Raw genomic sequence first — 27,417 nt, 5'->3', positions numbered from 1 at the left:
CAGCCCCACGGGGCAGCAGGGGACACCGGCTGGGGGGGGGGGGGGCTGGCGAAGGGAAGGGGGTGCAGACCCCCCCATCTCCCCCAAACCGCAGGGTTGCTCCGTGTGCTCCAGGCTCCCTTCCACACGCACACGCAACCCTCCCGCACGCACACGCTCTCGCACACGCACGTGCACCCAGCAGCCAGCCCTGCCCGGAGCAGCCCCGGCCCACCCCCCCGGGGCAGCACATGCTGCAACCCCCCCTCGGGGGGGTAGCCCGGGGCCCTGGCTCCCCCAAAAATGCACCACCGAGGCTGTTTGGGGGAGCTGGTGAGTACAAACGCCCCCCCAGGCGCCTCCTGTCTTCTCTGTGGAAGAAGCCTTGGAAGGAAATTTTTTTTTCCTTTTTTTTTTTTTTTTTTTTTTTTAAACCAAAAAAAAAAAATAAAACCCAAAAAATTATTATTATTCTCGTTGTTTCCCCTAACATCAATGGAGGCACCTGCTCTAGTGATAACACATTGAAAGAACAGTATCGTACACACTGTCTACAGCGCGGAAATGTACAAGCACGAGGTACACGAACCCGAGGGGGGGGGGCAGCGGGGACAACAGCACACAAGATTTACATTGAGGAGGGAGGCGGGGGGGATGCCCCCCGCCCCCTGGAGGGATTAGAAAGGAAGTCTGCAAAGTCTCTCCTTGGTTTGAAGCTCTCCGAACTGGATATAAAACGAGACTCCCAAGAGAAGAAGCCTGTACAAAAGTCAGGACAGGGTGAGAGCGCTCAGGGCAGGGAGGGGGGGCACCGGCGAGGGGAGGGGGGTGTGGGGGGGCTTTTCCCATCTTTTTTTTTTTTTTTTTAAACTTACAATTTTAATAATATTATTTTTTTTAAAAAAAAAAAAAAAAAAAGACAAAAGTAGGAGGTACCGGGAGCCGGGGGGTGGCCAGGGTGCTCCAGGCAGGAACGCAGGGGCCGCAGGCACGGAGCGAGGGCACCGGCCACCGGCACAGACCTGCGGCCTCGGGCCCCCCCGCGCCCCCCAGCCACCTCCCTGCCAGGCAATTCCTATGTACACAGTCCCCGTGGGCCCTGCTGTGGGGCGAGAGAGGGGATGGGGAGCAAAGTGGGGGGGGCAGGAGAGCGGGGAAATGCCAGATCCTTGACAGCACCCCCAGCGCAGCAGGATCTGACCCCTGGGTGGGGGCTTTGTCCTTCGCCGACCCCCCCCAGCCCCAGGTCGGGCTGGAGATGTGCGACCAACCCTGCGGGCTGCTGCCCAGCAAACCCCAGCTGTCAGACCCGGGGCGAGGAAGAGGAGGAGGAGGAAGAGGGTCGCGGTGCTGGGCTGGACCCCAACGCAGGGCGGCTGCGCCCCCGCTCCCCCCATTCAGCAGGCAGGGGCTGGGCGCACCAGGAGGGGACGATGAGAAGCTCTCCGGGGCAGAAGCAGGGAGGAAGAGGGAGAAGGGGGGAATAACGAAGCTACAGCCCCGGATACCCACCCCTGCGCTGGGGTCTGGAGGGGAAGCAGGGGGGCGGCAGGGGGCGAGAGGGCTGGGGCTCGCCCCCGGCCGTGCATCCCGCCGGCCGCGCGGCGCCGGTGCGCCCCGGTACCTCGCCGCTTCCCAGTCACTCTCCGTTGCAAATGTACAGGTAGATCGGTTTGGACTGAGTCCGCGGGGGGGTTGAGGGGGGCCGCAGGGCCGTTACTGCGACGCCTGCGACGTGGGGTTCTCTGACTTGCTCTCCTGGCTGGAGGGCGGTTTGCTGTTCCAGGGGCTGTTGGCCCCCAGCGCGGGCGAGTTGTTGAAGCTGTCCTCGTCGTCGATGCCGTTGGCGGCGTCGAACTGCGTGTTCTCCAGCCGGGTGATGAGCCGCTCGTCCTCGTCCCCAAACTCCCCCCCCATCAGCGTGGGCTCGCCTACCACCATCACATCCTGAAAGGGGAGACGGTCCCGAAACATAATCGAGGTGGGGGGAGCCCTGGCCGCCACACCGCCCCCGACACCGCAGCCCCTTCCCCAGCCGCGGGACCGGCTCCTCGCCCCCATCGCCAGCCCCAAGGTTTGGGCACCGCCTGGGTGGTGCTCAGGAGCTGCAGCCCCCCCGTCCCTGGGCTGGGACTTGCTCTCTGCAGGGGCTGAGACCGAGGGGGGGTCCTGGGGACTGCCCCCCCTGCTTGTCCCCATCGCCAGGAGAGGGCTGGGGGGCTCGGACAGGCAGCCCTGGGGCTCTCCCCTTAGCCACTCCCCGGGGCTGGGAGCCCTCCCCTCCACCCCGGGGAAGGAAGAGAGAATGGAAACGGGATGCTTACAGGTACCTGACTGGACAGGGCAAAGGTGCTGGCCGGGCTCTTCTTCTTGCTGTTGCTGTTGTTGGTGTTTCCCCCGCCGGAGCTCATGGTGCTGCCCCCCGACATCTTCCTTTTCCGGCGCTTGCTGGGCTGCTGCCGCGCTGGCTCCGCTGGCCCGGGAGGGAGAGGTGGTCAGCCCCAAAGAGAAGCAGCTGGTGCCCCCCCAACCCTTTTTCTACAACCCCCTCTACCAGGGCCACCTCTTCCCGTGACAGCCTCGCTGCCCTCCTCCCATCTGCGCCGAGAAGCCCGGCGGGCAGCGCAGACTCACCAGGCGGCGCGACCATCCGCTGCCACTTCTGGAACAGGCAGGTCTTGAGGCAGTCCCGGGGACTGAGGCTGTAGGTCTTGTGCCGTGACATGAGCTCCTGCATTGGTTCTAGGATTACACAGAGCTGCGGGGAGCAGACAGGCTCGGGGTTAGACGCAGTGCCCCTGGTCCCAACAGGAGCCCCTCTGTCACGCAGCCGTCCGTGTTGCACCGACCCAAGCCACACACGGAGCTCGCAGGCTCTAGCAGATTTGCTGCCCCACTGCTCTGCATCATCTGCCCCTCTTCCAGATCCCCCCACGCACAGCTTGCCCTGCTCCTGGCTGCAGGTACGGCTGCCCCGGGGCATCCGAGGTCCTGTCCCCCCCCGCTCCCTGCACACTTACTCGGAGGTAGTTGAGTGTGGAGTTTGAGAGCCCACAGCGGGTGATGTTCTTGGATAACTGGTCCAGCATCTGGGGGTCCTGTGCCTAGGGGCGAGAGGGACAGGGCTCAGCTGTGTCCCGCCTGGGGACTGTCCCCCGCCAAGCCCCAGCCTGTGATGGGGGGACAGGAGGGGCGCCCTCGTGCACAGCAGGGAGAGGAGCTCGGCAGCCCCACCTCGCCCCCGGAGCAGAACTCACATGCATGGCAAGGATGCTGCGGGGGATGAGCTCTCGATGCTGGCGGATGCTGAAATGCCACGTCTTTATCCTCATCATGTCGTCGAACATGAACTCCAGGTAGAGCCGCCCTTCCACGCACACCTGGGCAGGGCAAAGGGTCAGGCACACGCTGCCGGCACACGCTGCCACCCCGTTCCCCCAGCCCAGACCCCCCGGGAACCCATTGCTCCTGCACACCAGGACGCCCTCCCCTTGGCCTGCCCACGCTTGGTACAAGTCCCAACACAAGCCAAAGCCACGAGCCCGCACGACCAGGGGACCTGTGCAGAAAGGGGACGCTGCCGGTACCTGGGTGAACATGGGCTTGCCGTGCTGGGTGACCATGGTGCACTGGTCGCAGTCCAGCGAGACGAAGTTGTTGTGGAAGGACTCCTTGGGGTGCTTGAGCACGTAGTAGAGCTCTGTGGCCCCTCCTTCAAAGATGCTGCGGAAGTAGCGGGGAATCAGAGTCCGGCCGATCGCTGGAGTGGGAAAAGGAGGAAGATAAAAGTCAGTAAACCTGGCTCAGCTGGGTGTGCTCGCCTGTTCCTTGGGGGTGCACATGGAGAGGGCCCCCCAGACCCCACGGCTGGAGGCAGCTGAGCTCCGACCCCCTGCCCACACCTCCCCGCGTAGCACCACGGTGAGCTGCGAGCCCGGCTCTGCTGCTACTCACTGTATCTCTTTGGTCCATCCTCCAAGCAGAAAGTGATTGTTAGCATGGCGTCATCCTCGAAGAACTCCGTGGTGAAGGCGTCCCACCACAGATTGTCACATTCCTGGGGGTGCCAGAGAGATGCCGGGTCACAGACAGCCCCGTGCCGTGCTCAGCCCTTGGAGGGCTGCAGAGAAGGGGCTGTCCCCTGGCCAAGCAGGACCCTGCTGCCAAGGGGATTTCTCCTAGACCTTACACAGCTTGTGAGGATGGGAAGCACAGAGCGCCTTCGGAGCGTGTGCTCTGTCCCCACCCTGCCGGAGGGACCCTGTCCCCAACACGCCCAGCTGGGAGCATCCCCCCGCCCCCGGCCACCCTCCCCTCCAGCTCCCCACCTCTGTCCAGTTCTGCAGCCGCTTGTTGAGCTCAAATATCCTGTAGTCGGTCTGGTTGCCGTACGGCGTGTGCCTCCTGCCAGGGAGCAGAGCACGAGCAGTCAGACTGGGGAGGCAGCCCGCCACGGGGGACACAGAGACGGGGACACACAACCCCCCTTTAGGGCTGGGCAGAGCCCCAGCACCCCCCATAAGTCCCCACAGGCCAGCAGCATGCCCACCCTCCAGGGCACCCCCATCCTTCCCATGCACGGGGCAGGCTCCCCGCTCCCCCCCCCAGCCCCCCCGTGCTTACCCGATGCCAGGCTCCAGGTACGTAGGTGGGTACATGGGAGTAGGGCTGGGGGGAGAAGCAGCACAGCCGGGTCAGCAATGGGGACACCTCCACCCCTGCCCTCCCCAGCCTGCCCTTCCCTGCCACCAGCAACAAGCAGTCGGGACGCTGACGTCCGACAGCCCCGCAGAGTGACTCGCTCCCCAAAATTGGGCTCTGCTCCCCGGTCCCAGGGACCTGTCCCACAGCTCCTGGGAGCTGTGCCCTGCTCCTCCGCAGCCGGGCAGGATTGGGGTTGGAAAAGGGGGCATTTGGCTGACTGCTCCCTGCCCTGGGTCATCCCAGGAGTTTGGCCTGGCAAGGGGCTTGGTCCCACAGCGCTTGGGGACCTGGGACCCCCTTGATCCCAAATGTCACCCTTTCTCCACCCAGTCCCATCTCTCCCCCTGCACTAACTGAACTCCACGAGCTGCAGTCACCTTAAAGTTCTGGGGAGCCAAAGGTTCACAGAACCCCAAACCCTGCAGACCCCTCCCCGAGTCCCGTCTCACCCCACATCTCGATCCAGCATGGTGCCCGGGTGGAAGGGGGGGAAGGCGTTGCCGTTCGGGGGCTCCTTTGGCGAGTACAGCTTGAATGACTTAGAGGAACAGCCTGGAGAGAGAGGGAGGGCGCGGGTCAGCCGGCTGCACCCCGGCACCGACCGCGGGCAGCCCGCGAGGACGGATGTTTGGAGAGGGTGGACACCCCTGCCTCATCCCCGTGGTGAGGAGGAGGAGGAAGAGGAGGGATGCAGCTGCTGGGAGGTGCCCTGACCCGAAAGGCAGGACGCTGCTGCGCTGCAGAGGCCAAGCCCTCGGTGACACAGCCCCATCCCTCCTCTGCTTCACCCCGCTGCCGGACAGACCCACGGGTGCCCAGAGCTCACGGGGTGCCCAGAGCTCACCGGTTCTCAGCCGGCCAGGGCTCGGGGACCGGTGCCAAGGGACGGGTGCAGCTGGAATGCCACCGAGCAGGCCGGGCCCTATCCCCCCTCCAGCCCTTCCACGCCGCTCCTAATCCTGCCGCCCCGACCCGGGAATCGCAGGGGATCGCTTTGCTGACCTTTCTATCGCCATGGAGACGGGTGAATAATCGCCCGGACGGCGGGTCCCCAGGCAGCCACCATCTGCCACTCAGGCAGCCCGGCGCTCGCCGGGCTCGAGATGGAAGGAGACGCCACAAACCATCCCCGCCGCCCCCCGGCACCCCGCGCTGCCACCCGAGAGCGACCCGAGGGAGTCAGGGACACCCGCACCCCGTGTCCCGGCTCCCCAGGGGACCTCAGGGTGGGCTCCCACGCTCCCGGTCCCCCACCCGGCGGCTTCCCGGGAGCGCCCCGGCACGCCCCGCTGCCGGCAGGACCCGGCACGCCGAGCCGGGCGCCGCCGAGACACGTGCGGCGGGGATGAGCCGCTCCCCGCGGCCGGGCGAGGGCTCGGGCTCGGCCCCGGCGGGCAGCCAGGCAGACGGGCCGGCCCGGACGGGCGCGATGCCAGGGAGCACCGGTTTCACCGGCTCGGCCGGCCCCGCCGCCGCGGGGACATCCCCGGTGGTGCCGCGGCACCGGCCCGTGCACAGCGAGCGCGGCCGGGCTGCGGGGAAGGGCTCCGTCCTCAACGGGCAGAAAACGGGAGCAAAAAGCCCTAAGGAAAGCGGGGCGCAGCCCCTCGCTCCCACCTACATCGTCATAGATTAAAAAAATTTGCCACGGAGGTCGGTGCTGGTGCTAGGGGATTTCTGCTTTCTGCTCCAATCCCGGTCAAGTTGTGCCCCATGGAAATTAGAATTCAACTGAAGCCACGCTAGAAATACAGCATTTTCCTCGCCGCCTTGCTGCTGCTGAATGGCATTAAGTTGAAGCGCGCTTGATGCGCAGGAAACTTTCCAAAGGCGAGTGTCTTCTGGCTAAAACGAGCCAATCCATCACGCGCAGAAAGCAGCAGCGAGAGGCTGAACTCTGCTTGCTTCTGGTCACTGTCCTCGAGAAAAAGAGAACCAGCAGATCTCGTCCTCTGATGTTTTGTTTTTATTCATCGATGAGAGAAGGGAGGAAAAAGCCCCCAAGGGCCCCTGCATTTTGTATTTCTCCTTTCTCGGCCGTGCATGGATCTGAGCTGAGCCACAGACCACAAACACCCTCCGTGGGCACGGGACGGTCTCCCAGGATGGCGTGACGGGGGGAGATCCAACCCTGCCTGCTCTGCTCCTGATGCCTTGCCGACAGCCAGGACAGACCCCTGCTCCACCCCGAGCAGATTTGGCAGCGATAGGATCAGTCTGGGGGCTCTGCTAAGCGGCCTGTCGCAGCAGCTAGGGGAGGGAGAGGAGCCGGTGACGTGATCTCAGCACCACCAGCGCCCTGACCGAGTATTATTTTCAACACAGCATAAAATACGCTGCCACGTTAAGTGGTTTTAAATAACGTTAACAATAGCCCTGAGATTGACTACGGGCTGCCCAAGTGCTAAATCCACCGCAGCTACACACACGCTACCAGCGGTACACGGGACAAGGCCACGACTTTGTGAAGCACCGGTGCCGATATTCACCCAGGCACGGAGCGCACCGCGTGCTCGGGGCGATGCCGCCGCTACCCCCGCTGTGCTGCAAACCCCAGGGGCACGGGGTCCTGGACCCCTCCCCACCCTCGCTCTCCCCCCCGGCAAGAGGCTCGGCGCCGCGAGAACGCGCACGTGGTCGGCGAGGAAAATCCGGCTGAGGCTGCGGCGAGGGAGCTGCCGGCCCGGGCAGGTCCCGTGGGGTGGCGCGGCGCGGGAGGAGGGGACCCCCGGGGGCAGCGGGCAGCCCACCCGCACCGTGCGGGGCCGATGCGAGCTCCGGGAAGAGGCGGGGAAGCAGCTCCATGCGTCCGGGGAGAGGAAGCGGGGTGCTCCGCGAGGAAGCCACGTACCAGCCGGCGTGCCCAGCGCTCTGTCTGCCTTCTCCTCCGCTTCGCCCGCCTGTTCTGCTGAGCGTCCCAGCCCGGCCCCACAGCTGGAAATGGGATGGAAAATCCCAAACCAGCCCCCAGAGCTGAGGAGCACGGCCTTTGAGTAACCAAAAGCAGCGCCAGCACCTCGCTGTCACACCTGCAGCCGCCACAGGGACCAGTGCCCTCTGGCCAAGAGGAGCCTTCCCTCCCCAGCTGGGGAGCACTGGTGCTTTCTGCACAAGAAGCAGAGCTCAGGAACAAGGCAAGACATTAACAAAAATGAAAGTGTAAGGGAAGAAGCACGGCCCAGCACAGGCCACAGGCCCTGCTCAAGCAGGGAGCATCCTGCTCCTCCCAGCAGCCGGTGGCGAAGAGGGGCGAGCCTTCGTGCGAGGGCTGCCGCTGCTTCCCGGCATGCTCCCTGCCCGCTTCCTGGCCGCCTAACGAGGCTTGAAAGTGTAAATAGCGGCATTGTTTCGCAGGCGCTGCTTTGCCGGGGTGTGGAAGCCGTGATAGAGGCAGGAAATCCATCTTCCCAGCCCAGCCCTGCTGGCAAGGGCGCTATCCGGAGCTGGGCGCAGGGTGGCAATTCTCACTCGGGTCAAATAATTCGTGTGGCTTCGTCCGGTGAGGGTTTCTGGTGCTGGGGGGCAGAAGCAAAGAGAAGCATCCAGAGCGGTCAAAACAGGCACAAGCACACGGAGCGGTGCACGGTGTGTCCCAGCAGAGCTGCTTCTCCATCCCTTCTTCCTCTTCTTCGGAGAGGAGGGGATGGGGAGGGCAACTGCAAGCAGCGATGCTGTCGAACCAAAGGGAACCCGGGCAGCACACACCAAGGCACCACGCGACACCTCCTGCTGCAGCTCAGAATAAATACCAACACGCAGCAGGGCAAAACCCACGGCACCGCCTGTCCTGAGGATTACATTCTCACTTTCCTCGAGCCACGCAGCAGCTGTGCCCACATCCGAGCAGCCTCCGAGCTTATCTCGACCATTAGCTGCCTCCTTGCCCGCACCGTGCGGCCTCACCTCCGGCACCCAGCGACTTGTTGCAGCACAGCAGCCCTGGGGACTCCCAAAAGTGCTTTGGTTCGCTGCTGCCGAGCTGCCCGAGGAGCTGTACGGCTGAAAACTGAGCATGTCGGGTTCCCTGATCCCCGTTTAGTCAGCCTCCTCCTGGGGACACGCGGGGGACACGCCAGGTGGCACCCCAGCACATCAGCGCCGGAGCAGGGAAAACCCAGGCGCTATTGATGGAGTTGGAAACTCAGGGGGACAGCGGCCGGCCAGAAGAGCAATAATTAACTGCAGCCTGACGGATCTGGACTGCGGGAGATGAATTGGGAAGGGCTGATTAAAAAGCCGTCGCAGCTGGGAAGCTCCCACGCCCCAGCGCTTCCACGGCGCTCCATCCCCCAGCCTCTCGCCGTGCGTCCCCGGAGCAGCTCGGACACTCCGGAGAGGTTTCGGCCAAGCCACAAATCTTGGGATGTGGATTTGTGCCCCGGTCTCTGCTCTGATGCCGGGGTCTGGCGGGGCCGGGTGCTCAGCAGGGGTGCTGGAGGCTTCTCGCCTCTCGGGTAACCGGCTCGCACCCGGGGCTAGCAGGAGCCCCCCTTCGTGGTTAGGACCGCAGCTGATCCGGACGCGTGGAGGGAGATTCAAAGCGGGAGGGAGCGTGCCCTGCCAGCTGCACAACAGTCTGAAAATTGAATCGCTTCCAGCGCTGCAAACCCCAGATGCAATCCCGCAGATAACCCACTTTTCAGCTCCGCTACTATCAACTTGGCACGAGCCAGTCATTTCCTGGGACGCTCAGGGACGTATCCCACTGTCCCTAATTGTTCCTTTCATCTTGCTGTCTCGGACGAGAGATCCCTCATCAAACGTCGCCGATTTCAGCCTCAGGAACGCGGCCTTTCACATTTCCAGCCGCTCTGCCTTCCCTCCCAAAGCCCTCCACCCTCGGGCCCTGCCACCTCCAGGGCTCCTACAGCGAAGCGAGGATGCTCGGGGCTGGGCTTCGGCTTCTCCCGCTGCGAGCACGCGGACGGCGCAGGGAAGTAAACAGACACCACGGTGCTGGAACCACAGGGCTGGAGAAAACCCTCGTCAGCATCCCGTGGGGAAAAAGAGCGACCAACGCTCCTGACAAACCAGGACTTGCATTTTCAAAGGTTTTTAGACTGTGGCAGCAAGGAGAAATACACAAGCGTAGCCAGGCGCAGTGATGCTCCTCCACAGCCCGCAGACAGCACCTCTGCCACAGCTCACGGCTCCTTACACGCACGCAGCACAAGAAAACAAGACGATCCCTGCAGTTTCGTGTGGCTGCTGCTCGGGGCAGCTCTCAGCAGGGACAGGATCCTCCCGCGGGGGCTGGAGCCGCGGTGACAGACCGCTCCCGTCCCCTGCCGCCTGCCAGCCCCCGGCTCCAGCAGGGGAAGGGACCCTCGAGGACGGGCAGGGGGGAAGGCAGAGAAAAGCCCGTCCGGCCCCGCTGCTCCCGCGGCCGAGGGAGGCTGTCAGCCCCCACGTGGCGCATGGAGATTGGCAATCCCGGGATGCAACGCTCCGCTCGCTGCCGGCCGCGGCGAGGAGCAACGAGCGCTGCACGCTGGGACGCGTAGTTCCCCGGGGACGCAGCCCCGCCGCCCGCCGCCGCCTCGCTCCATGTCGTGCCCCAGCTGCAGCCCGGGGACGGGGACGGGCCACGCGGGGGCATCGCCTCCAGTGGGACACCCGCCCCGAGCAGGGACGGCACGAGCACCACCACGAGGAGCACGGTGGGAGCTTGCCCACGTCGGAACTGTTTGCGAAGTACCGCCTGCCCGAGCTGAGCATCAGTCCTGGGTTAAACCGAGCAAAAGCAGCCCGTGCTAGATCTCAGAGCAAACGCTTTCGGTTGCTGGACTTGCGTGGTGCTGCCTCGCCGGCAGCACGTGCTGCGGCTGGTGTCAGGGCTTTTGGCACAGTGCTCGGGATCCCTCCAGCCTGACACCAGGCCGCTTGCTGTCCTCACCGCCCTCATATGGAGCAATATCACAGCCCCGTGCCTAGAGGCAACCCCGGGGTCAGCTGGAGGCAGGGGAACCAGCCCCTGGATGTACCCACAACACCGCCTGGGGCCGTCTGGCACTTCCCAGGGCTGCTGGTCGTGCTGGGATCTGCCAACGGCGCCAGCACCCCCCTGCACATAGCACGGCGGCGCCGGAGGAGCTGAAGCCCCCTTCCCATCCCGAAAGAGCCGGCAGACTGATCAGCACAAACCGCGCTGCAGCAGGGAGGGCCAAAACCCCAGAGAGCAACGGGTTTGGGCCACATCGACTCCGGAGGCACGCGTGGCCCAGGGGGAGCTCCCCGACCCAGGAGCGAAGCTCTGCAGAAAGCACCTCGACCTCTGCTGCCCAGCCACGGGCCAACCTTGCCCGGGCACCCCCGCTTGTAAGACCAGCCTGCCCGAAACAACAGCCAGGAGGGCAACCGGTGGGACGGCCGGCCTCGCCGCCGCAGGTGTCGCAACCGGTGCGCACGTACGCACGGAGCAATTAACGTCCACGCGGAGCAATTAACGTCCGCAGCACCTTGCCCACCGGGTCACTCGGAGGACGGGAGATTTCCGAAGGAGAGGCGGTCAGGAGAAGCGCTGCTGTCGCTCCGTGACTGTGCAGGAGCCGTGGTTTGTCCTTTCGGGCAGACCTCGAGCTCGTGGCGGGGTGCTCGGAGCGCTGGCAGGGTGCACGCCGGCGCAGAGCTGCAGGCGCGCAGAAGTCCGGCACAAGCGGCGGTGATGCTGGACACGGTTCAGAGCCCCTCCGAAAGGAGCCGAGATGCTCGCAGGGCCGGCCAGAAGGGTCTGGAGGAAAACGCTGCCACGCTGCCGCAGTTCAGGGTGACGGAGAACGCTTGGGGACGATCACTGCTGCGTCCAGCGGTGCCACCCTGCCAGCCGTGGGACAGGGACAGGTCCGCGTGCCCATCTGGCCCACCTCTTCCCCACATCATGAGGGATGCAGGACGCTGCTGCCTGCTCTCACCGGTCTCCAAAAGAAGCTGAGAGGCTCCGTGTCACCGGTGAAAGGCTCCTTAGCTCATAACCGAACTTTTGCATCCTTTCACTGGCATCTTCCTATTTTACATCGGCTGCGGCCAAGGGGAAAAGCCCCCAGCAAACCACAGGGAAAACCCCGCATCGCCAAACCTCCCAACGGGAGCCTCTCTCCCCTCGGATCGCAACTTTTCTTTTTTAAAACAACACATCTCACACACCTTTCTGCCCAGCACTTCTTTCCCGAGTCCTCAAGGTGTGCTTGGATCGCAGATTTAGGATTTCCACAACATCAGGAGGGCAAAGACCACGTTCCCTCCTCCTTTAGAGGAAACCACAGCTCTCCCACAACAAGAACACACCAAAACCCGAGGCTTTAAAGAAAGAAGACATCCAAATTCACCGGGACTTAACACAAACCGTGAGAGCTGACATCCGACCGACTCTGGAGGAGTCGCTACAGAACTGCCGAGACAAAGCGCTACGGGGTGCACGGCGAGAACAGCGCCGGCAGAGCCCGGTGAGGAGGGTTTGCTCCCACACCTGCTGCTGAAGGCCACGGGGTCTGCCCCAACATCGCCGCGAGGAGCGCCGGTCTGACCTGTAATCCCGGGCGGCGCTTTTAGGACGGAAGAACAAGCCGCGCTGATTCAGGGAAGAAAGTTTTCCAGCCCCCAAAAGGATCCCGCAGCCTCACAGTCCTGCGCTCACGCCTCGACCAGGGACCCTCGCGGCACGGCTGCCCTCCTGAGCCCTTCTTCACCCCGTTTCTCTTTCGGGATCGTGCTGCAGCCCCGCTCTCCTGGCCACGTCCCCAGCTGAGCCTGTGCTCGCCCATCGCCCAGGACCCGTCTGGAGCCACCAGCGCCACGTCCCAGCCAAGCAACCCTGCGGCAGCTCCGGGGCTCTTCTCTCCCGGCCACTCGGGAGAGGCGTGGGAGAACCGAGATTTTCAGTGGGAAAATTATCTGCCCAGCCCGAGGGCCCCGTGGCGCGGCGCGGGGACCCAGTCCCCTGCCCGGGCGAGTCGCTTCAGCTCCCCGGGAAACCGCAGGGACGGGCCGCGGGGAGCCCCACGGGCGAGGAGGGCTCGCGGCCCCGCAGCTCGTGCCAAGCCTCCGTCAGCACGGGGCTGCCGCGGTGGAAACGGGAGCAGCCCGAGTGCGGAGAGCCTGGGGCGCACGGGGCCGGTTCCACGGGGCGCTCATCTTATCGCCCGTCCCGGGGACCGCTGGAGGTCGGGGCAGCCCGCCACGGGGCGGTCCGGTGGGGGGATTTCAGGGGAACCCCCCCCAGCAGCCCCAAAGGCAGCCCCACGAGCAGGGCGCCCCACCGCAGCCCCCTCCGCACACGCAGGTGCTGCTCCCCCCGTGGCGTCCCCTGTCCGCGAGGACACCGTGTCCCCCCCCGCGGCCCCGAAAGGCTTTGTCTATCGGCAGGGACGAGCTGCTTGCTCCCACAACCCCAAACTCTTGCAGCGCCCCCGCTTTGGCACCCCTCGGACGTTTCATTCCCTCCGAGGTGCTTCGGAGACGCTCGCGGGACCCTCGGAGCTGCGGGTTGAGGACAAAGTTGCGGCGGGCAGGGAGGAGAGGTGGGCGCGCAGCCCCCCGTGACAGCGTGCCCGGGGGGGACGCGGGGGGGACCGGGGGGGGGCGCGGGGCAGCTGTCAGGGGGCTCGGCCGAGGGAAGGAGCCGGGGGAAGAACAAAGGGAGCTGCGGGTCGGGACGGAGCGGGGCACGAGGGCTGCCGGCAGCGCCGGGGGACGGGGGCACCTCTCCGAGAGGCAGGACCTGGGTGATGGGGAGAGGGGACGGGGAGGGAGCCGGGGGGGGACCTGGGGACAGACGGGGGAGGAAGAGGGGAGCCCGGGACGGACGGGGGAGCAGGAGCAGGAGCCAAAGCCGGCTGGGGCTGGGGAGGGGAGCCAGGGGGACGCAGCGCGGGGCACGGCTCGGGAAGGCAGGCACGGACCCGGGGCCAAACGGGGCGAGCACCGGGCGCGCAGAGGGACCGGGGGGGGGGGGGGTTGGGGGGCGGCGGGGTGCCGGTGCCTCCGCTCTCAACTTTCCGGGGGCGCGCAGAGGAAACTTCCCGGGGGGGGGGGGAGGACACGGGGCGGGGGGGGGGGGGGGGGGGCCGGGACTCACGGCGGGCGGCGGCGGCGGCGCTGGGGCGGGGGTCGGAGCGCGGCGGGGCTGCGGGCCGCCATGGGGCCGGGGGCGGCGGCGGGGCGGGGCGGGGCGGGGCGCGGGGCGCTTCCTTTGTCTGCGCCGCGCCGACCCCACAATGGCTGCGGCGGCGGCGCGCCCGCTGCCGGCCGCGCGCACCCCCCCCCCCCCACACACACCCCACCCCCCCCCCCCCGCCCCGGGGCACCGGCACCGCCGCCGGCACCGGCACAAAGGGAAAGGGACGGGCGCGTAAAGGGGGAGGGGGTTGGGGGGGTGCTGGGGGGGTAGGGGGGGGTAGGGGGATGGCCCGCTGCTCGCCACCGAGGGCGGCTGGAAGTTTGGAGGGTTGGGGTCCTGCGCTGCTCGTGGGGTGCTGGGGGCGGGCTGGCACACGCCCCCTGCTCCCCCGTGTCCATATCCACGGCTACATACAGCCCCTGCACCCCCACATCCATATCCACATCCCTGCACGCCCCCTGCACCCCTTGTCCACATCCACGTCTGTGCACACCCCCTGTACTCCCTTGTCTACACATCTGCGCACACCCCCTGCACCCCCATGTCCACCTCTGTATACACCCCCTGTATCCCCACCCCCACACCCGTGCACACCCCCTGCACCCCCATGTCCATATCCACATCTATATACAGCCCCTGCACCCCCATGTCCACCCTCACATCTATATACACCCCCTGCACCCCCATGTCCACCCTCACATCTATATACAGCCCCTGCACCCCCATGTCCATATCCACATCTATATACACCCCCTGCACCCCCATGTCCACCCTCACATCTATATACAGCCCCTGCACCCCCATGTCCATATCCACATCTATATACACCCCCTGCACCCCCATGTCCACCCTCACATCTATATACAGCCCCTGCACCCCCATGTCCATATCCACATCTATACACAGCCCCTGCACCCCCATGTCCATATCCACATCTATATACAGCCCCTGCACCCCCATGTCCACCCTCACATCTATATACAGCCCCTGCACCCCCATGTCCATATCCACATCTATATACACCCCCTGCACCCCCATGTCCATATCCACATCTATATACAGCCCCTGCACCCCCATGTCCATATCCACATCTATATACAGCCCCTGCACCCCCATGTCCATATCCACATCTATACACAGCCCCTGCACCCCCATGTCCACCCTCACATCTATATACACCCCCTGCACCCCCATGTCCACCCTCACATCTATATACAGCCCCTGCACCCCCATGTCCATATCCACATCTATATACACCCCCTGCACCCCCATGTCTACAGCCACACCTCTGCACACCCCCATAACCCCATGTCCACACCCACATCCGTGAACACCCCCTGCACCCCCACATCTACGTCCATACACACCCCCCGTACCCCACATCCACACCCGTGTCTGTGCACCCCCCCCGTACCCCCACCTTTATACACACACAGCTACACACGCTCCTCCTGCGCCCACATCTGTGCGCTCCCCCGTGCGCCTCCCTCTCCACGCACGCCTCCACACGCTCACCTATACCCTCAAACGGAAGGCCACCCGCTTTACGTACACGAAAGCCACGTTGCCACCCACCACGTTCCACGTGCCCAGCAGAGGGGCCTCCGGCGGTCCCCCCACAAGCCTCCTTTCAGGCACATAAGGACCAACCCCGCGAGGCCGGCAGCGGAGAACCGCTCCGCTAAGGGATGCTCGGCGCCCGGAACAAACCGCAGGCAGACCCGAGCCCCACGGACTAGCTGAGGCTCCAGCCCAAACGCTTAAAACTTTTAATCGACGCTGCTCGCGCTCACCCATTCAAAGACTTAGTGCCAAAAGACGCTTTACAAACCCATATATACGCACCGGGAGGTGACGCATACAGACACGCACTCAGCCACACAACCCGGCAGGCGCCCTGCCTTCTCCCCCCTCGTCCTGCTTCCGCCGAGCAGCGCCAGGCAGGAGCGTTTGCCCCTTGCCCGCCTGCAGGTCCTGCTGCAGGCACAGCTCAAGGATGGGCCCCGTGCACTGCGCCCCAAGGCAGGGGTTTGATCCGTGCCTTGGGAACCTCCCTTGCACACTGCTCAGGCTCAGGGAGGTGCAGGACGGGCGCCGTGCGAGCAGAGGGGCCAGAAAGGCGCGGTGGTTATTTATTTGGCTGAGCAGAGCCAGGGCTGTCGCGCAACGACGCCTCCAAGCATCGCACCGACCGCCTCCACGCCTGGGAGGAGAAACCGCCGGCGTGCGAACGGGCGGCAGCGCCGCGGCTGCCTGCGAGCTGCTGCCGGCTCACGCCCAGGGCGCAGCCCGAGCCCACCGCCCAGCACCCCCCCGAACAAAATAAACCACAAAAAAAAAAAGAAAAAAAAAAAATTGGCAACTGAGCGACCAAGCCCCCGGACGCCCTTTTTGCTGCTCGGGTACCCACCAAAGGTAGGTAGGGCGCAGGCTGGGCGAAGCTGGCCCGTCGCACCGGGCGGCGGCACAGATGAGCCAGAGGCGCCCCCAGCGCAGCTCGTCAGGGCTCCGAGCACAGCCCAGGGCTGAGCTTGGCACCAGCTGGAAAATATTTCTTTCCCCGTGAACGTTTCAATAAAAGTCTACTTTTCTCTAGTTTGCTTTGATTTTTCTTTGAAGTTTTTCAGGGGTTTCCTCGTTTAAACTTATTTCCCTTTCCCCCGGTTTCTGGTAAGACAAAAAAACCACCACGCAGTTCACTGGGGAGGTGGCACGACAAGTAAAACGCATCGTTTCGCAACGGACAGCACATCCACAAGCTTTCCTTTCCTTGATGAGACTCTAAATTTTTCCAATTAGGATTTTTTTGGTGAAAATTTTAATTCTGTCAAAAAAATAAAAAATAAATAAGTCATTTCGGGGTGCAGAAAGCCGCATTTCTGCAGCAACCCGCCCTGCTGACCCTGCGTCCTCCTCGCCGCTGCTGTCCTTGTGGACGCCCATCAGCCCAGCCTGGGCGCCCCTGGGTAACCCCACGGGCGAATTGGGTCCTCCTGGGCCAAGATCCCAAAGCTCAGCCTGGCTGCCCCGTGCCCCAACAGCCCCCCCAGCTCCACGTGGGAGACCCAGGCTCGGTGCATGCAGCAGTCACAGGCGCACGCATGCGCGCACCCGTGCGTCTCGCCCTGCACACACACGCTTGCAGGCAGGCTCCCGGGCCGGCACACGCTTGCACGGCTCCTGGCACAGCCCCGGACACGTACGTGCACCCGCCCCAGGGCACGCACACCTTCCCACGCCCCTTCCCTGCCCCGAAGCGGCCGCTGTGGGGTAACACAGGCAGAGCTGTGGGGCCCGCCACGCATCCCCTTCCCCTGTAACAGCACGCGCAGGGTGTGCGCGGAAACCTCGTCCAGCACCACGAGGTTTTGGGGGTGGCCTCCCCAGCCACCGCGCCTCCAGCCTCATTTTCTCGTCACCTCGCAGGCAAAGCCACAGCGAGCAGTGCTGTGGGTAAACAGAGGGAAAAGCCCCGTGAAAGGCAGCTCGGCAAGAGGCAGGCGCAGCGGGATGGGCACGCGCCGTCCATGCCACGGAAACGTGCAGTGCCCAGGAACGGGGCACGGGGGACGCTGAGTGCCCCATCGCTGCGCATCTCCTGCCAGCCTGCATCTGGGTGAGCCGGGCTCTGGGAGGCCACAACCTGCTGTCATTAGACCAGTAAATCACGCTGGCGGTGACACCGGTGACAGCTACGAGCTGGCACGGCTCTCCTGGTCAAGACTGGCCATTAAAATGCCCTGTTCCCTCTCCGGATCTCAAGGCTGCACGATGCAGACACAGCCACAGGCACAAAATACTGCAAAGAGGGATGCTTCGTCCCCGTGGCAGCTGCTCCTGGTGCCTGTGCCGCGGCCACGGGGCTCGGAGAGGAGCACCCACCAGTGCGTGGGCTCCACAGCCCAGCACATCCACGACAAACATGCCCCGAGCAATTTATCCCGGGGCTCAGCAGCCCGCCGGGACTGCTCACGTGTCCCTGCTCGGCTCTGACGACAGCGCTGGACTGGTCCACGTGGCTGCAGCAGCCCCAGCTGTTTATGGTTATAGCCGAGTTAATAATTAAATAGATGCTGGATGGAGAGCAGAAAGGCTGGGACGCAGCTGGGAAGCGTGTGTGGCGGTGGTGGTGCTGGGGGAGCCCCTTCCTCGCGACGCGCTCTCGCCCGCAGCACGGGGCGATTCCAGCTCCCCGCATTTCCACGACGGGATCCCCCCAAGCCCAGCCTCTGCTCTCCCCCAGGCGTGGGCCCCATGTCTGCCCCGGCTTCCCAAAGCCCAGCAGGGCTGCAAACATCCCCTGTCAGCACGGCAGGGCCATCACCAGCTCCGGCTGTCCCCGGGGCTGTGGGACGCCCACCGGTGGTGCAGCAGGAGCCAGCACCAGGACGCATCCCTGGTGGGGACCGTGGACGCTCCAACGGCTCCGATCCCCACGGCAGGGGAGGTTTGGTGCCAGCCGTACAGCCCAGCGAAGCAGGGCACGCTGCACGCAGGCAGGACACACGGCAGCAAGAAGAAAACCCTCTGCACCTCTGTGTGCCCCCAGCAAGCCTTCTCCCGCTGCCAGCCGGACCAGGGGCGGCTGGCACAACGCTCCTGCTCCGCGGGATGTGGCAATGGTGCCATCACGCCGGCCTCCCACCCTTCTGGGGCTCTTGGCCTCGTGTGCCATGTCCCCCCGAAAAACGCAAGGCAGCGGGGGCATGGAATGGGAGCTGCAGCCCAGGGTGCCCGTGCTGAGACCCGGTGCCCTCCTCACTGCCTTCTGCCCGCCCCGGCGCACGCAGGCACCGAGCGGGGACGCAGAGACGCGCCCACATAAAAAATAACAATAATAAAAAACCTGCTAGCGGTGCAAACTGCACTAACAGCAACGGGGAGACGGACCGGCCTGGCGCTTCCCAACATCCTGGATTCATCCAAATCATGGCAAGAGCGGGGCACCCCCGCACGCAGACGCAGCCCGCAGCGGGGAGGCGCAGCGCGCACCCCGGAGCACCCCTTTGGGGAAGGCACAGCCATCCTTCCCCACCACAAAGCTACCGCCTTTCAAATGGAAATCCGCTTTGCTTCTCTGCCTCCCCCGAGGGGCCCTTCCCTCGCCTGGATGAAGGGGGTGTCTGGGGCAGGTGGGCCCCCCTTTTTCTCTGGAGAAGGCACGGCTCCATCGCTCCCCAGGAGAGAGGCTTGGGGGAGGCTGGAAACTCAACAATGACTCATGCTGGGCAGGCGGCAGATCCTGGGGGCTCCCGGGATTAACCCTTCCAAAACAAAACCATTTCCAGACACCGAGGCGCGCAGGGAAAGCCCGGGGGCTGCGGGAGAAGCTGACTACGGGGGCAGATCCTGAGCATCACGCGGGGAGCAAAGAGGAAGACCTGGGTACGTGCGCGCTGAGCGCGTGCCCACCGCCTGCCTCGCAAGGGGAGCTGGAGGAAGGTGCCACGAGGGGCGCAGGGCACACAAGCGGTGCACAGGGACGTCAGGCTGCCCACTGGCTCCGAGAAGGAGCAGCCCACACGCAGGTAGTAGCGGGTCCTGCTGGCGAGGGGCTTCTCGCAGCGGCACCGCCGCCGGAGAAGCGCCCGCTGCGTTCCCACGCCGTGCTGGAGGTGCCGCAACGCGCATCCTGCACAAAAAACAATCCAGGCGATGGAAAACCCATCCCCGTCCCTCCAGCACAGCGGCCACCGCCTTGCTCGTGCCGAGGGGCACACTGGGTGCCAGCCCAGGGCTCAGCCTTGCCCCCGACCCCCGGCTCCTGCACTCGCAGGCTCCGTGGCCCCGCCGCGGCCACCCACGGCCGCCAGCCCTGGCCCCTCTGGCAGCGGCCCGGGGCGAGCCTGCCAGCACCGCGGGGTTTACGACTCCAGACGCTCCAGGTGGATTCTCTCATGTTACAAGAATGGTTCGTTTTACAGCCAGTTTCCTGGCCTGGGGCTGGTCCCTGCAGCCCGGCCGGGCTGGGATCCTGCGATGGATGGAGAGAGGCGTTGGGGCAGCCCCACCAGCACCCCAGGGCCAGGTGGAGAGGGGGGCAGGCAGCATCGCTGAGGGGCTGGAAATCCTCGACCCCACCCCAAAGGAGCTGCTTAAGGGGAAAAGCAAGGCACAGGCTCAACACCCAGCCCCCTTGCTCCGGGGACTGTCACTTGAGCAGGGAGGGGACAAGGTCCCTGGTGCTGCGCTCCCTCCATCCCCTCCCCTCTGCTCCCAGAGCTGCAGCAGGGCCCCGCATTGCTGCTCCCTGTCGATTTACGCCACTGAAAGCGGCCACCCACTACAAAGATAGATTTTTTGCTCCTCAAAGATAAGCAAGAGGGGGACGCCAATCCCCCTGTACCCACGCGTGGGGGTCACTGGGACCCCTGTACGATCCCCATGGCGTGGTTGGGAGGGATGCTGCAAACCCCCCAGGACCACACGTGGGACTCCTCCCGGGAGCGCGGCCGCCCGTGGTTTATTTCCCCCGTGGTTTATTTCCCGCAGGTAACTCTACCAGCAGAGCCCACCCCTTCCCCTCACCCCTCGCGCGGTGCTGCCGAGCGCTCCGAAGCAGCTCTCCGAATATAGCAGCATCAAATAGCTCTATCAATAATGCATCGCTTCTGCTTCCTCTCGCTGCCGTGTTTTTGTCGCTAACACGTGTGTCCTTCCTGTTAACAGCTGCCTCCGCTCTGCCAGCTAGGCCAAACAGGGACACGGCCACCGCTGCACGGGGACGGTGGCTCCCGGCCCCCGCGGCTCCGGGTCACAGCCCCGACTTTGGGGACAGCCCGGGCTTTGCTGGGGAAGCTCGCCGCCGCTCGAAGCCTCCTGCGGCACGCACGCCGACGGCGGGCACGGTGCCGCTGCACGCCGCGGCTCCCCAGAGCGCTCGGCACGGCGCAGAGCTGCGAGGAGAGCGCGGGCACCTCCGCGGGGAAACGGCCCCCTGCTCCTGCCCCGCCTGTCCGCAGGCTCCGCTCTCCCTAGCACCGCTTCACCCAGCTCCCCAAAACCCCACGGCGGGCTCCGTCAGGGGCTCAGCTCCGCGGAAGCAGCGCTCCCGCTCGCCGCCTTGCTCCTGCCTGCCCTGCCCCGGGCTCGCCCCGCTTCCCCAGCCCGGCAGCCTCCAGCCCGAGGCGGGCGAGCTGCAGACCGGTCGCTGCACGCCGGTCCAGGCGCCCGGGCTTGCCCCGCGCCCGGCGAAGCAGCGTGCTGCGATCCGCTCCCGCTGGCAGGGAGGCAGGAGCTGGGGCTGGGTGCCTGCACCCCTCCGCAGGGAGGGCGGCAGGGGCGGCCCCCAGCCCTCCGGAGGAGCCCCAAGGGCTGCGCACGACGCTGGCAGCATCTCCGCCGACGGAGGACGCGTGCCAGAGGTTTGCGCACGCTGCTGCGGCAGCACGGAGGCCTGGCGCACAGCAGGAGCAGGGGGCTGACACCCCGCTCCCCTCGCTGTCCCCGGAGCAGCCGGCGTCCCAACGCCGCTCCGTCGGCGGCCGCCCCAACCTGGGCTTCGCTGCGGAAACCTGGCTGCGCTCCCGGCGCAAGCCCCTCGGCGCGGAGGAGGGGCCCAGGGCCGGCGGCTCCTGCAGAAAGCAGGGGGCCCCCTGCTCTGCCCTCCCAGCCGGCGCTGGGAGACCCCCGGGAGCTGCCCCCCCCCCCCCCCCCCCCCCCCCCCCCCGTCTGCTCCAAGGCCCCGCGGGCGCGGGCAGGGCGTTATCGGCGGCCCCGCGGGCAGGGTGGGGTTGGAGCAGGGCAGGGGCTGGCAGCTGGGAGATTAGGCCCCGATCTAACGCCCGTGCTCGTCCTGGGAGCGACCGGTTTGGGAGGGGAGGGGACGAACGGCAACGGGGAGCCAGGCGCGATGGCTCTGACGGGGTCCTGCCCCTCCCGGTGCCCGTTGGCACAGCAGGACGGGGCGCAGAGCCCTGCGGGTACCTGCGCCCACAGGGGATGCCCCGGCACACGGCGGTGCCCGCGCTGCAAAGCACAAGCGTGCACCAGCCCACGTGCACGGCCACGCTCCTGCACCTCCGTGCTGCCTCCCAAAAACACTGCCAGCGACACCCCGGCCACAGGGACGGCTCCGGGGGTGCCGGGCAGCCGCCCCTCCTCGCCTCCCCGCTCCAGGTGGGGCCGGCAGCGGGCTCGGCAGCTCCCCACCGCCCTCCCCCTCCAGCAACAGCAGGAAACCACAGCCTCAGCCTGCAGGCGGGCTGATAACGGTCACCGGCCCCATCCTGCCTCCCCCGGGGGGCCGGGGAGGGGGCACCCAGCCCCTGCCCTGCTCCGGGGCTGCCAAAGTCCCCCCAGGGCACCCGCTGCTCCCCGCTCCCGCAGCCGCCCCGGAGCCGGACAGCAAAGGGACGTGCCCAAACCACGCGCAAAGCAGGCCCCCGGCACCCACGTCGCTGCGCACACGCGTGCGTGCCCTCGTGTGAACGAGCGACACGGATGTGGCCGGGGGAATCCCACAGCGAAGGTGCGGAGAAAGAGAGAGGGCGGCATGAAGTCGAGATGGGAAAGCGAGCTGAAGGTGCGGGGGGACAGGCAGGAGACACCCGCGCCACCGCCACTTGTGCAGCAGGCGCCATGTCCCTGCCTGCCCTCCCTGGGGACGTGCGGCCACCCGGCCCAGCATCACGGCTGCAGCATCGCCAGGGCTCCGGGGGGCTGGGGCACCGCCCCGGGGTCCCATCCTGCTGCTGACACCCGTTCGCCCCTGCAGGGCTGCCCCCAAGGCACCGGCTTTCACAGTGCTGGCTCAGGAGGAGCAGACAATGCCATTTCTGGAATAAACTCAGAGCCCAGCAGACAGACGCCCAGCACCGGGCCCGCTGGTACACCATTAAACCCACCCAAGTTTTCCCAAACGAACCTGAGCTGGCAGCGGGGTGAGCTCACACAGGCCCAGAGGAGCCGCGCCACGCGGCTGCGATGCACCCGGGCACCCTAAACCCCAATTTACCACCCCGGCGAGCACAGCTTGGGGCGGCCACAACTCCCTGCTGCCCCCAGGGATGCGACACAGCGCGCGAAGGCACCTCGAACGGCATTTTCCACCCGAGCACGGCCAGCAAGGCGACAGCACAACCCCCGGAGGAGAAGCCTGCCTGCCCCGCAGCCCTGGCCCGCAGCCCGCGGTGACCTCCGGCGGCTTGCGGCAGGGCCGGGGACGGACGGCGCGTCTCTGGCGCACGGCTCCCACCGCTTGGCACGCGGGGCCGGCTGCGCCCAAGCAGGCGCAGGGCAGGAGGCGATGGCTGTGCTGCCGTGGAGGTGTGTTTTTTTTTTTTTTTTTTGGGGGGGGGGCGGTTCAGGGAGGGTCTCTCCCCCAGCGCCGCCGGCTCTGGGCGGGGAGGCACCCAACCAGGCGGGTGAATTCCCGGCTCTCCCGCTCCCAGCCCGGAGGACGGCGGGCAGTGGGAATTCCCCGGGCGGCTCAGCGCACAGCTGCCTCTCCTCCCTCCTCACCTGCCTCCCCCCGGGCCGGCCCCAGCACCCCATTTCTCCCCGGCGCGGCGCATTCCTCGCAGAGGGGGCCGGGACCGGCACGATTCACCCGCGGGGTGCTGGGGATGCAGCTCCAGCACCGGTGGAGGTGCCGGGCACGAGGCTCAGCAGCGTTTGCGAGGCAATAACGTGACTTGTGGGGTCAGGAGCAGAGCCCCCGGGCTTTCAGAGGGCAGGGGACAGGCTGCAGTTCCAGTCCACGTTTTAAAACATTTGCACATTGCAGCCCCCGCTGCAGGGCAGAAGAGTTCATCTCTGTACGGGATGAGGCCTCAGGAACCCCACACTGCACCTGAATTATGGCAAGGGGCCGGCAGCAGCAGGACCCCCCCCCCCCCCCCGCTGTCCGGGTGCACCAGCGGGGGCGTTTTGGCTCCCATCACACCCTCTTCGCCTGCCTGACCTCCCCGCCGCAGCGCTCAGCCTCGGCTCTGCGTGCCGCCGTCCCTTCCCAGCGCATCTGTCGCAGGAGGCACGTGGCGCGGCTCGGCCTCGTGACAGCCGGGGACACGCCGCACGAGCTCGGCAGAAGGGAGGGAAGCAGCCCCCCGGGGTGGGGGGGTGGGGGGGGATACCAGCGCCCTCCCCCTGTCCCCAGCACCGCGGCGGGGCTCTGCTCCTGCCCTGGTCTCGGGCACGCTGACAGCGCCCTGCTCTGCGCATCGTCCCCACCACACACGGCCCTCCAGGAGGTCAGCCCTCGTGCCCCAGGGCCTGAAGCGACGGCACAAGCGTGTCGGGAAGGAAAACCCCGCTGGGGCACTCGGAGGGCCGCCCTCCGTCCCGCGCGAGGGCGTGCAAACAGGCACGGGGGCAGGCAGGGCGGCTCGGGGCTTCGCCGCCAGCCCGGGGCTGCGCTCAGGCTCGAGGAACCCGCTGCCTGCCCGACCTTGGGTGAGCCTCTTCCCCGCTGCAAAAGGAGAGGGCTGCCGGAGCCAGCCCTGCAGGGAGGGGAGGCCGGGAGCCCCGCGCAGGGGCAGGGCTGCGTCCTCCCTGCGGGCTGCGAGGGAGGAGGGAGCGCGCCTCTGCTCCCCCCTCCCCGGGGGCCCCACGGCACCAACACCGTTACTATGGCGGAAAACATCACCACCTCTTTCTTTTTTTTTTTTTTTAAATAATAATAATAAAAAAAAAATAACAGCCCAGAGCACGCCGACCCCGGGTGCCAAGGCCTGCCCGGTGCGGAGGGCTGGCCGCGGGGAGCCTGGCTGCTAGCCCCCGGCTCCGAGCGGGCCCCGGGGACGGTGGCACGGTGCCGGGCGCAGGGCGGCCGCCGCCTCGGCCTCCTCCGGCTCCATTCAGCTCGTGTTTACTTCCCCTGGCTCGTGCTGCCTGCCAGGCCGCCCGTGCTCACGGCTCCGTCCCCGTGGGGAAGAAACCACCCCGGGGGGCAGAAACCACCCCCGGCACGTCCCCGCCGCCCTCGGGTACGGGGACAGCGGCACCTCGCCCCCTGCCCCAAACCTCCATCCTGCCGCAAAGCACGGGAACAGCCGCACGGGGTATGGGACGGTACGGGCCTAAAGGGGACCCTACAAGGGACCCCCGGGGGGGGGGGGGCACGGTTTGTAGGGGGGCGTTTCAGGGGCGAGACACCACCCCCCCCACACACCTCCGCGGCATCTCCCAGGCAGGAAACTCTTCCAAGTTAATGCAGCCCCGAAGAGCAGCCTGGGCAAAGCGGCTCATTAAATGTTTCTGGCTGGCAGGGGGCCAGCGGCAGAGCTTGTTTTTTCTATATTCCGATAAACAGTCCGGGGTGGGGCAGGGAGGAGGGGGGGGGGCCCACGGCCAGCGGGGAAGTCTCTGGACGTGCCACCAGCCCGCGGAGGTGGGCAGGGAGGGGACACGCGGGGGGGGGGGGGGGGCCCGCGCGCACGCACACACCCGGGGGCGGGTGGCGAGAAGCGGGGTGGGGGGGGACACCCACACGACGATGACGAAGCCCCCCCCGCGGGGATGCTCCGGGCCCCCACCCCCACCCCCCCGGCACCCCTTCGCCCGCCAACATGGCGGCGACATTCCCGGTGGCGCGGGGCCAGCTCCCGGGGGGGGACGTGCCAGCCCCGCGGGGGCCCCGTGCCGAGGAGGGGGCGGCGCTGGGGCTCTGCCTTCGCCCCATTCCAGCCGGACCCTCGCCAAGGCCGGGGTGCGAAGTGTGTGTGTGTGGGGGGGGGGGGGGGGGGGGTTCCCGTGGGGGAGGCGTGCGGAGCCCCCCCCTCCCCGTGCCCTCCGGTGCCTGCCGGGGCTTGGTGCTTTAACTGTTTGGCCTGGCTGGGAGGCAGGTTCACGTGACTTTCTGCTTGAGGAAGCAGCGCTCTGGCAGCTTCCAGTGGGAGATGGAGGAGGCGGTGGGGGAAGGGGCCGCCTGCCTGCACGGAAACGCGGCGGGGAGGCGCGGGCAGCACCGGGGAGGGGGCGCGGGGGCACCCCCAGACTCCCCCCCCCCCCCCCCCCAGCCCCCGGGGAAGGCCCCGGCTGGGAACCCCTGCGGGGGAGGCGCAGGGGATGCGCGAGGACCGTGCCCCCGCGGGGTGCCCCCAAGCGTTGTGGTGCCCGCTGCCCCAAAAGCCCCCCCAGCAGCAAAGCCAGCGGGCCGTGGGGTCCTCCGCCGGGCACCCGAGGGAGACAGGGACCCAAGGTGGCACCAAAAGCCATCCTCGGAGCTGGGCCATCATCCGCCGAGGTCCCCAAGGGAGCGGTGTCCCCGCTGTGGACCTACACACACCCCCCAAGGCCGCACCAAGCACGGGAAACCGCACAGCCCCTTCCCCAGACACCACAAAAACGTCCCCCCCCCCCTGGGACCCAGCGCACGGGGCCGCCCGGTACCCGGTACCGGAGCAGGCTCCAGCAGTCACACCGCTCCCCTCCAGGAGCTGCTGCTCCCGCGCAGGGCATCCCGCACCGAGGAGCGGGCAACGCACAGCCAGGCGGCCCCCCCCCAAGCCCCCCTCCGCAGCCCCCTGCAGCCCCCCAGCACCAGCCCCAGGCCGGCCGCCTCGCCGAGCATCCCTGGAGCGCGCCGAGACCTCGCCACTTCGGCACACCCCCTGCTCAGGCCCGGCCGGGGCGCCCAGCGCCCACATCTCAGGGGGTGCACGGCCAAACCCCGCTGAGTGGGGGGCACCCAGAGCCCCTCACCCACATGGGGCGCCCCAGGGAGCTGCGCCCCCTGCCCCTCTTCGGGGTCACCCATCGCTGCGGCACCCCCGCAGCACCCTGCCTGCGGGGTCCCGGCACCGGGGCTGCTGCAGGCACCCACGGCCGGGGGTCCCAGCACCACATGCTGTGGGGTGCCAGCACCCACGCTGGGGGTCCGGACCCCCGTAAAAGGGCCTCAGCATCCAAGCCACGGGGACCCCAGCCCCACGGCCAGATGGCAGCCCCCACAATCGGGGTCCCAGCCCCATACACAGAGCTCAGCATTCAAGGCACGGGGACCCCAGCCCCTATAAACAGAGCTCAGCACCCCAACCAGGGGGACCCCAGCCCCTATAGACAGACCTCAGCATTGAAGGCACGGGGACCCCAGCGCCCACAAACAGACCCCGGCATCCAAGCCATGGGGACCCCAGGCCTTATAACCAGACCCCAGCATCCAAACCGGGGGGACCCCAGCCCCTATAAACAGCCCCCAGCATCCAGGCCATGGGGACCCCGGCCCCCATAACCAGCCCGCAGCACCCAAACCAGGGGGACCCCAGCCCCACAAACGGCCCCCAGCCCCGAGGACCCCGACCCCCCCCCCCCGGCCCCCCCGCACTCACCAGGGCATGCACAGCCCACTGACATCTTCACATGCCTGGCCCTGCCGGGGGTCGCTGCGCGCTGCCCGGGCCGCGGGGGTCTCGCATGGACGGCGCGCCGCGGGCTCCGGCGCCGTTAACGGCGTTGGGGGGGGGGGGGGGGGTACGGGGGACAACGGGAGGGGACGGGGGGGGTGCGCGCAGCCCCGCGCGGCCGCGGGCACGGCCACGGGCGGGCGGCGGCGGGAGCGCGCGGGCGGGGCGGGGGCGGCGGCGGCGGAGCGGGAGCGGGGGCGGCTGCGCCGGCGGCGGCGGCGGCGGCGGGCGGGCGGGTTGGTGCGCATGCGCGGGGACACCCCCCCCGCCGTC

At 66.8% G+C, this 27,417-nt stretch overlaps 1 protein-coding gene across 4 annotated transcripts; it reads right to left on the bottom strand.

Annotated features, from left to right (window-relative positions):
• Positions 1 to 885: 885 nt before the first annotated feature.
• LDB1 (LIM domain binding 1) lies at positions 886 to 27,309 on the bottom strand. 4 transcript variants are annotated; one of them, XM_040563504.1, is made up of 11 exons: positions 27,070 to 27,309; positions 5,133 to 5,235; positions 4,603 to 4,647; positions 4,308 to 4,383; positions 3,934 to 4,036; positions 3,567 to 3,739; positions 3,237 to 3,359; positions 3,000 to 3,083; positions 2,614 to 2,737; positions 2,304 to 2,452; positions 886 to 1,926 (listed from the first exon to the last, which is right to left on the bottom strand). In XM_040563504.1, the coding sequence occupies exons 1-11, from the start codon at positions 27,092 to 27,094 to the stop codon at positions 1,696 to 1,698; spliced, it is 1,236 nt and encodes a 411-aa protein (XP_040419438.1). In that variant the 5' UTR covers positions 27,095 to 27,309; the 3' UTR covers positions 886 to 1,695. The 4 variants fall into 4 exon arrangements, with proteins under 4 accessions (XP_040419438.1, XP_040419440.1, XP_040419441.1 ...); XM_040563506.1 differs by having other exon boundaries at positions 2,310 to 2,452; positions 27,070 to 27,288; XM_040563507.1 differs by lacking the exon at positions 27,070 to 27,309 and adding an exon at positions 13,757 to 13,835.
• Between the last annotated feature and the right edge of the window lie 108 nt (positions 27,310 to 27,417).

Source organism: Cygnus olor, chromosome 7 (assembly GCF_009769625.2).
Source record: "Cygnus olor isolate bCygOlo1 chromosome 7, bCygOlo1.pri.v2, whole genome shotgun sequence".
NCBI classification, from domain to species: Eukaryota; Metazoa; Chordata; class Aves; order Anseriformes; family Anatidae; genus Cygnus; species Cygnus olor.
The sequence above is the reverse complement of the archived record's forward strand: the minus strand, read 5'-3'. Positions and strand labels throughout refer to the sequence as shown.

What these genes read in the sequence shown, in the direction of transcription:
- LDB1 (XM_040563504.1), bottom strand. Translation starts at nt 27,094, where the DNA reads ATGTCAGTGGGCTGTGCATGCCCTG. An exon ending in GCAAGCCCATGTTCACCCAG is followed by an intron (nt 3,360 to 3,566) that starts GTACCGGCAGCG and finishes TGCCCTGCCCAG; the next exon opens with GTGTGCGTGGAAGGGCGGCT. An exon ending in CCACACTCAACTACCTCCGA is followed by an intron (nt 2,738 to 2,999) that starts GTAAGTGTGCAG and finishes TGCTCCCCGCAG; the next exon opens with CTCTGTGTAATCCTAGAACC.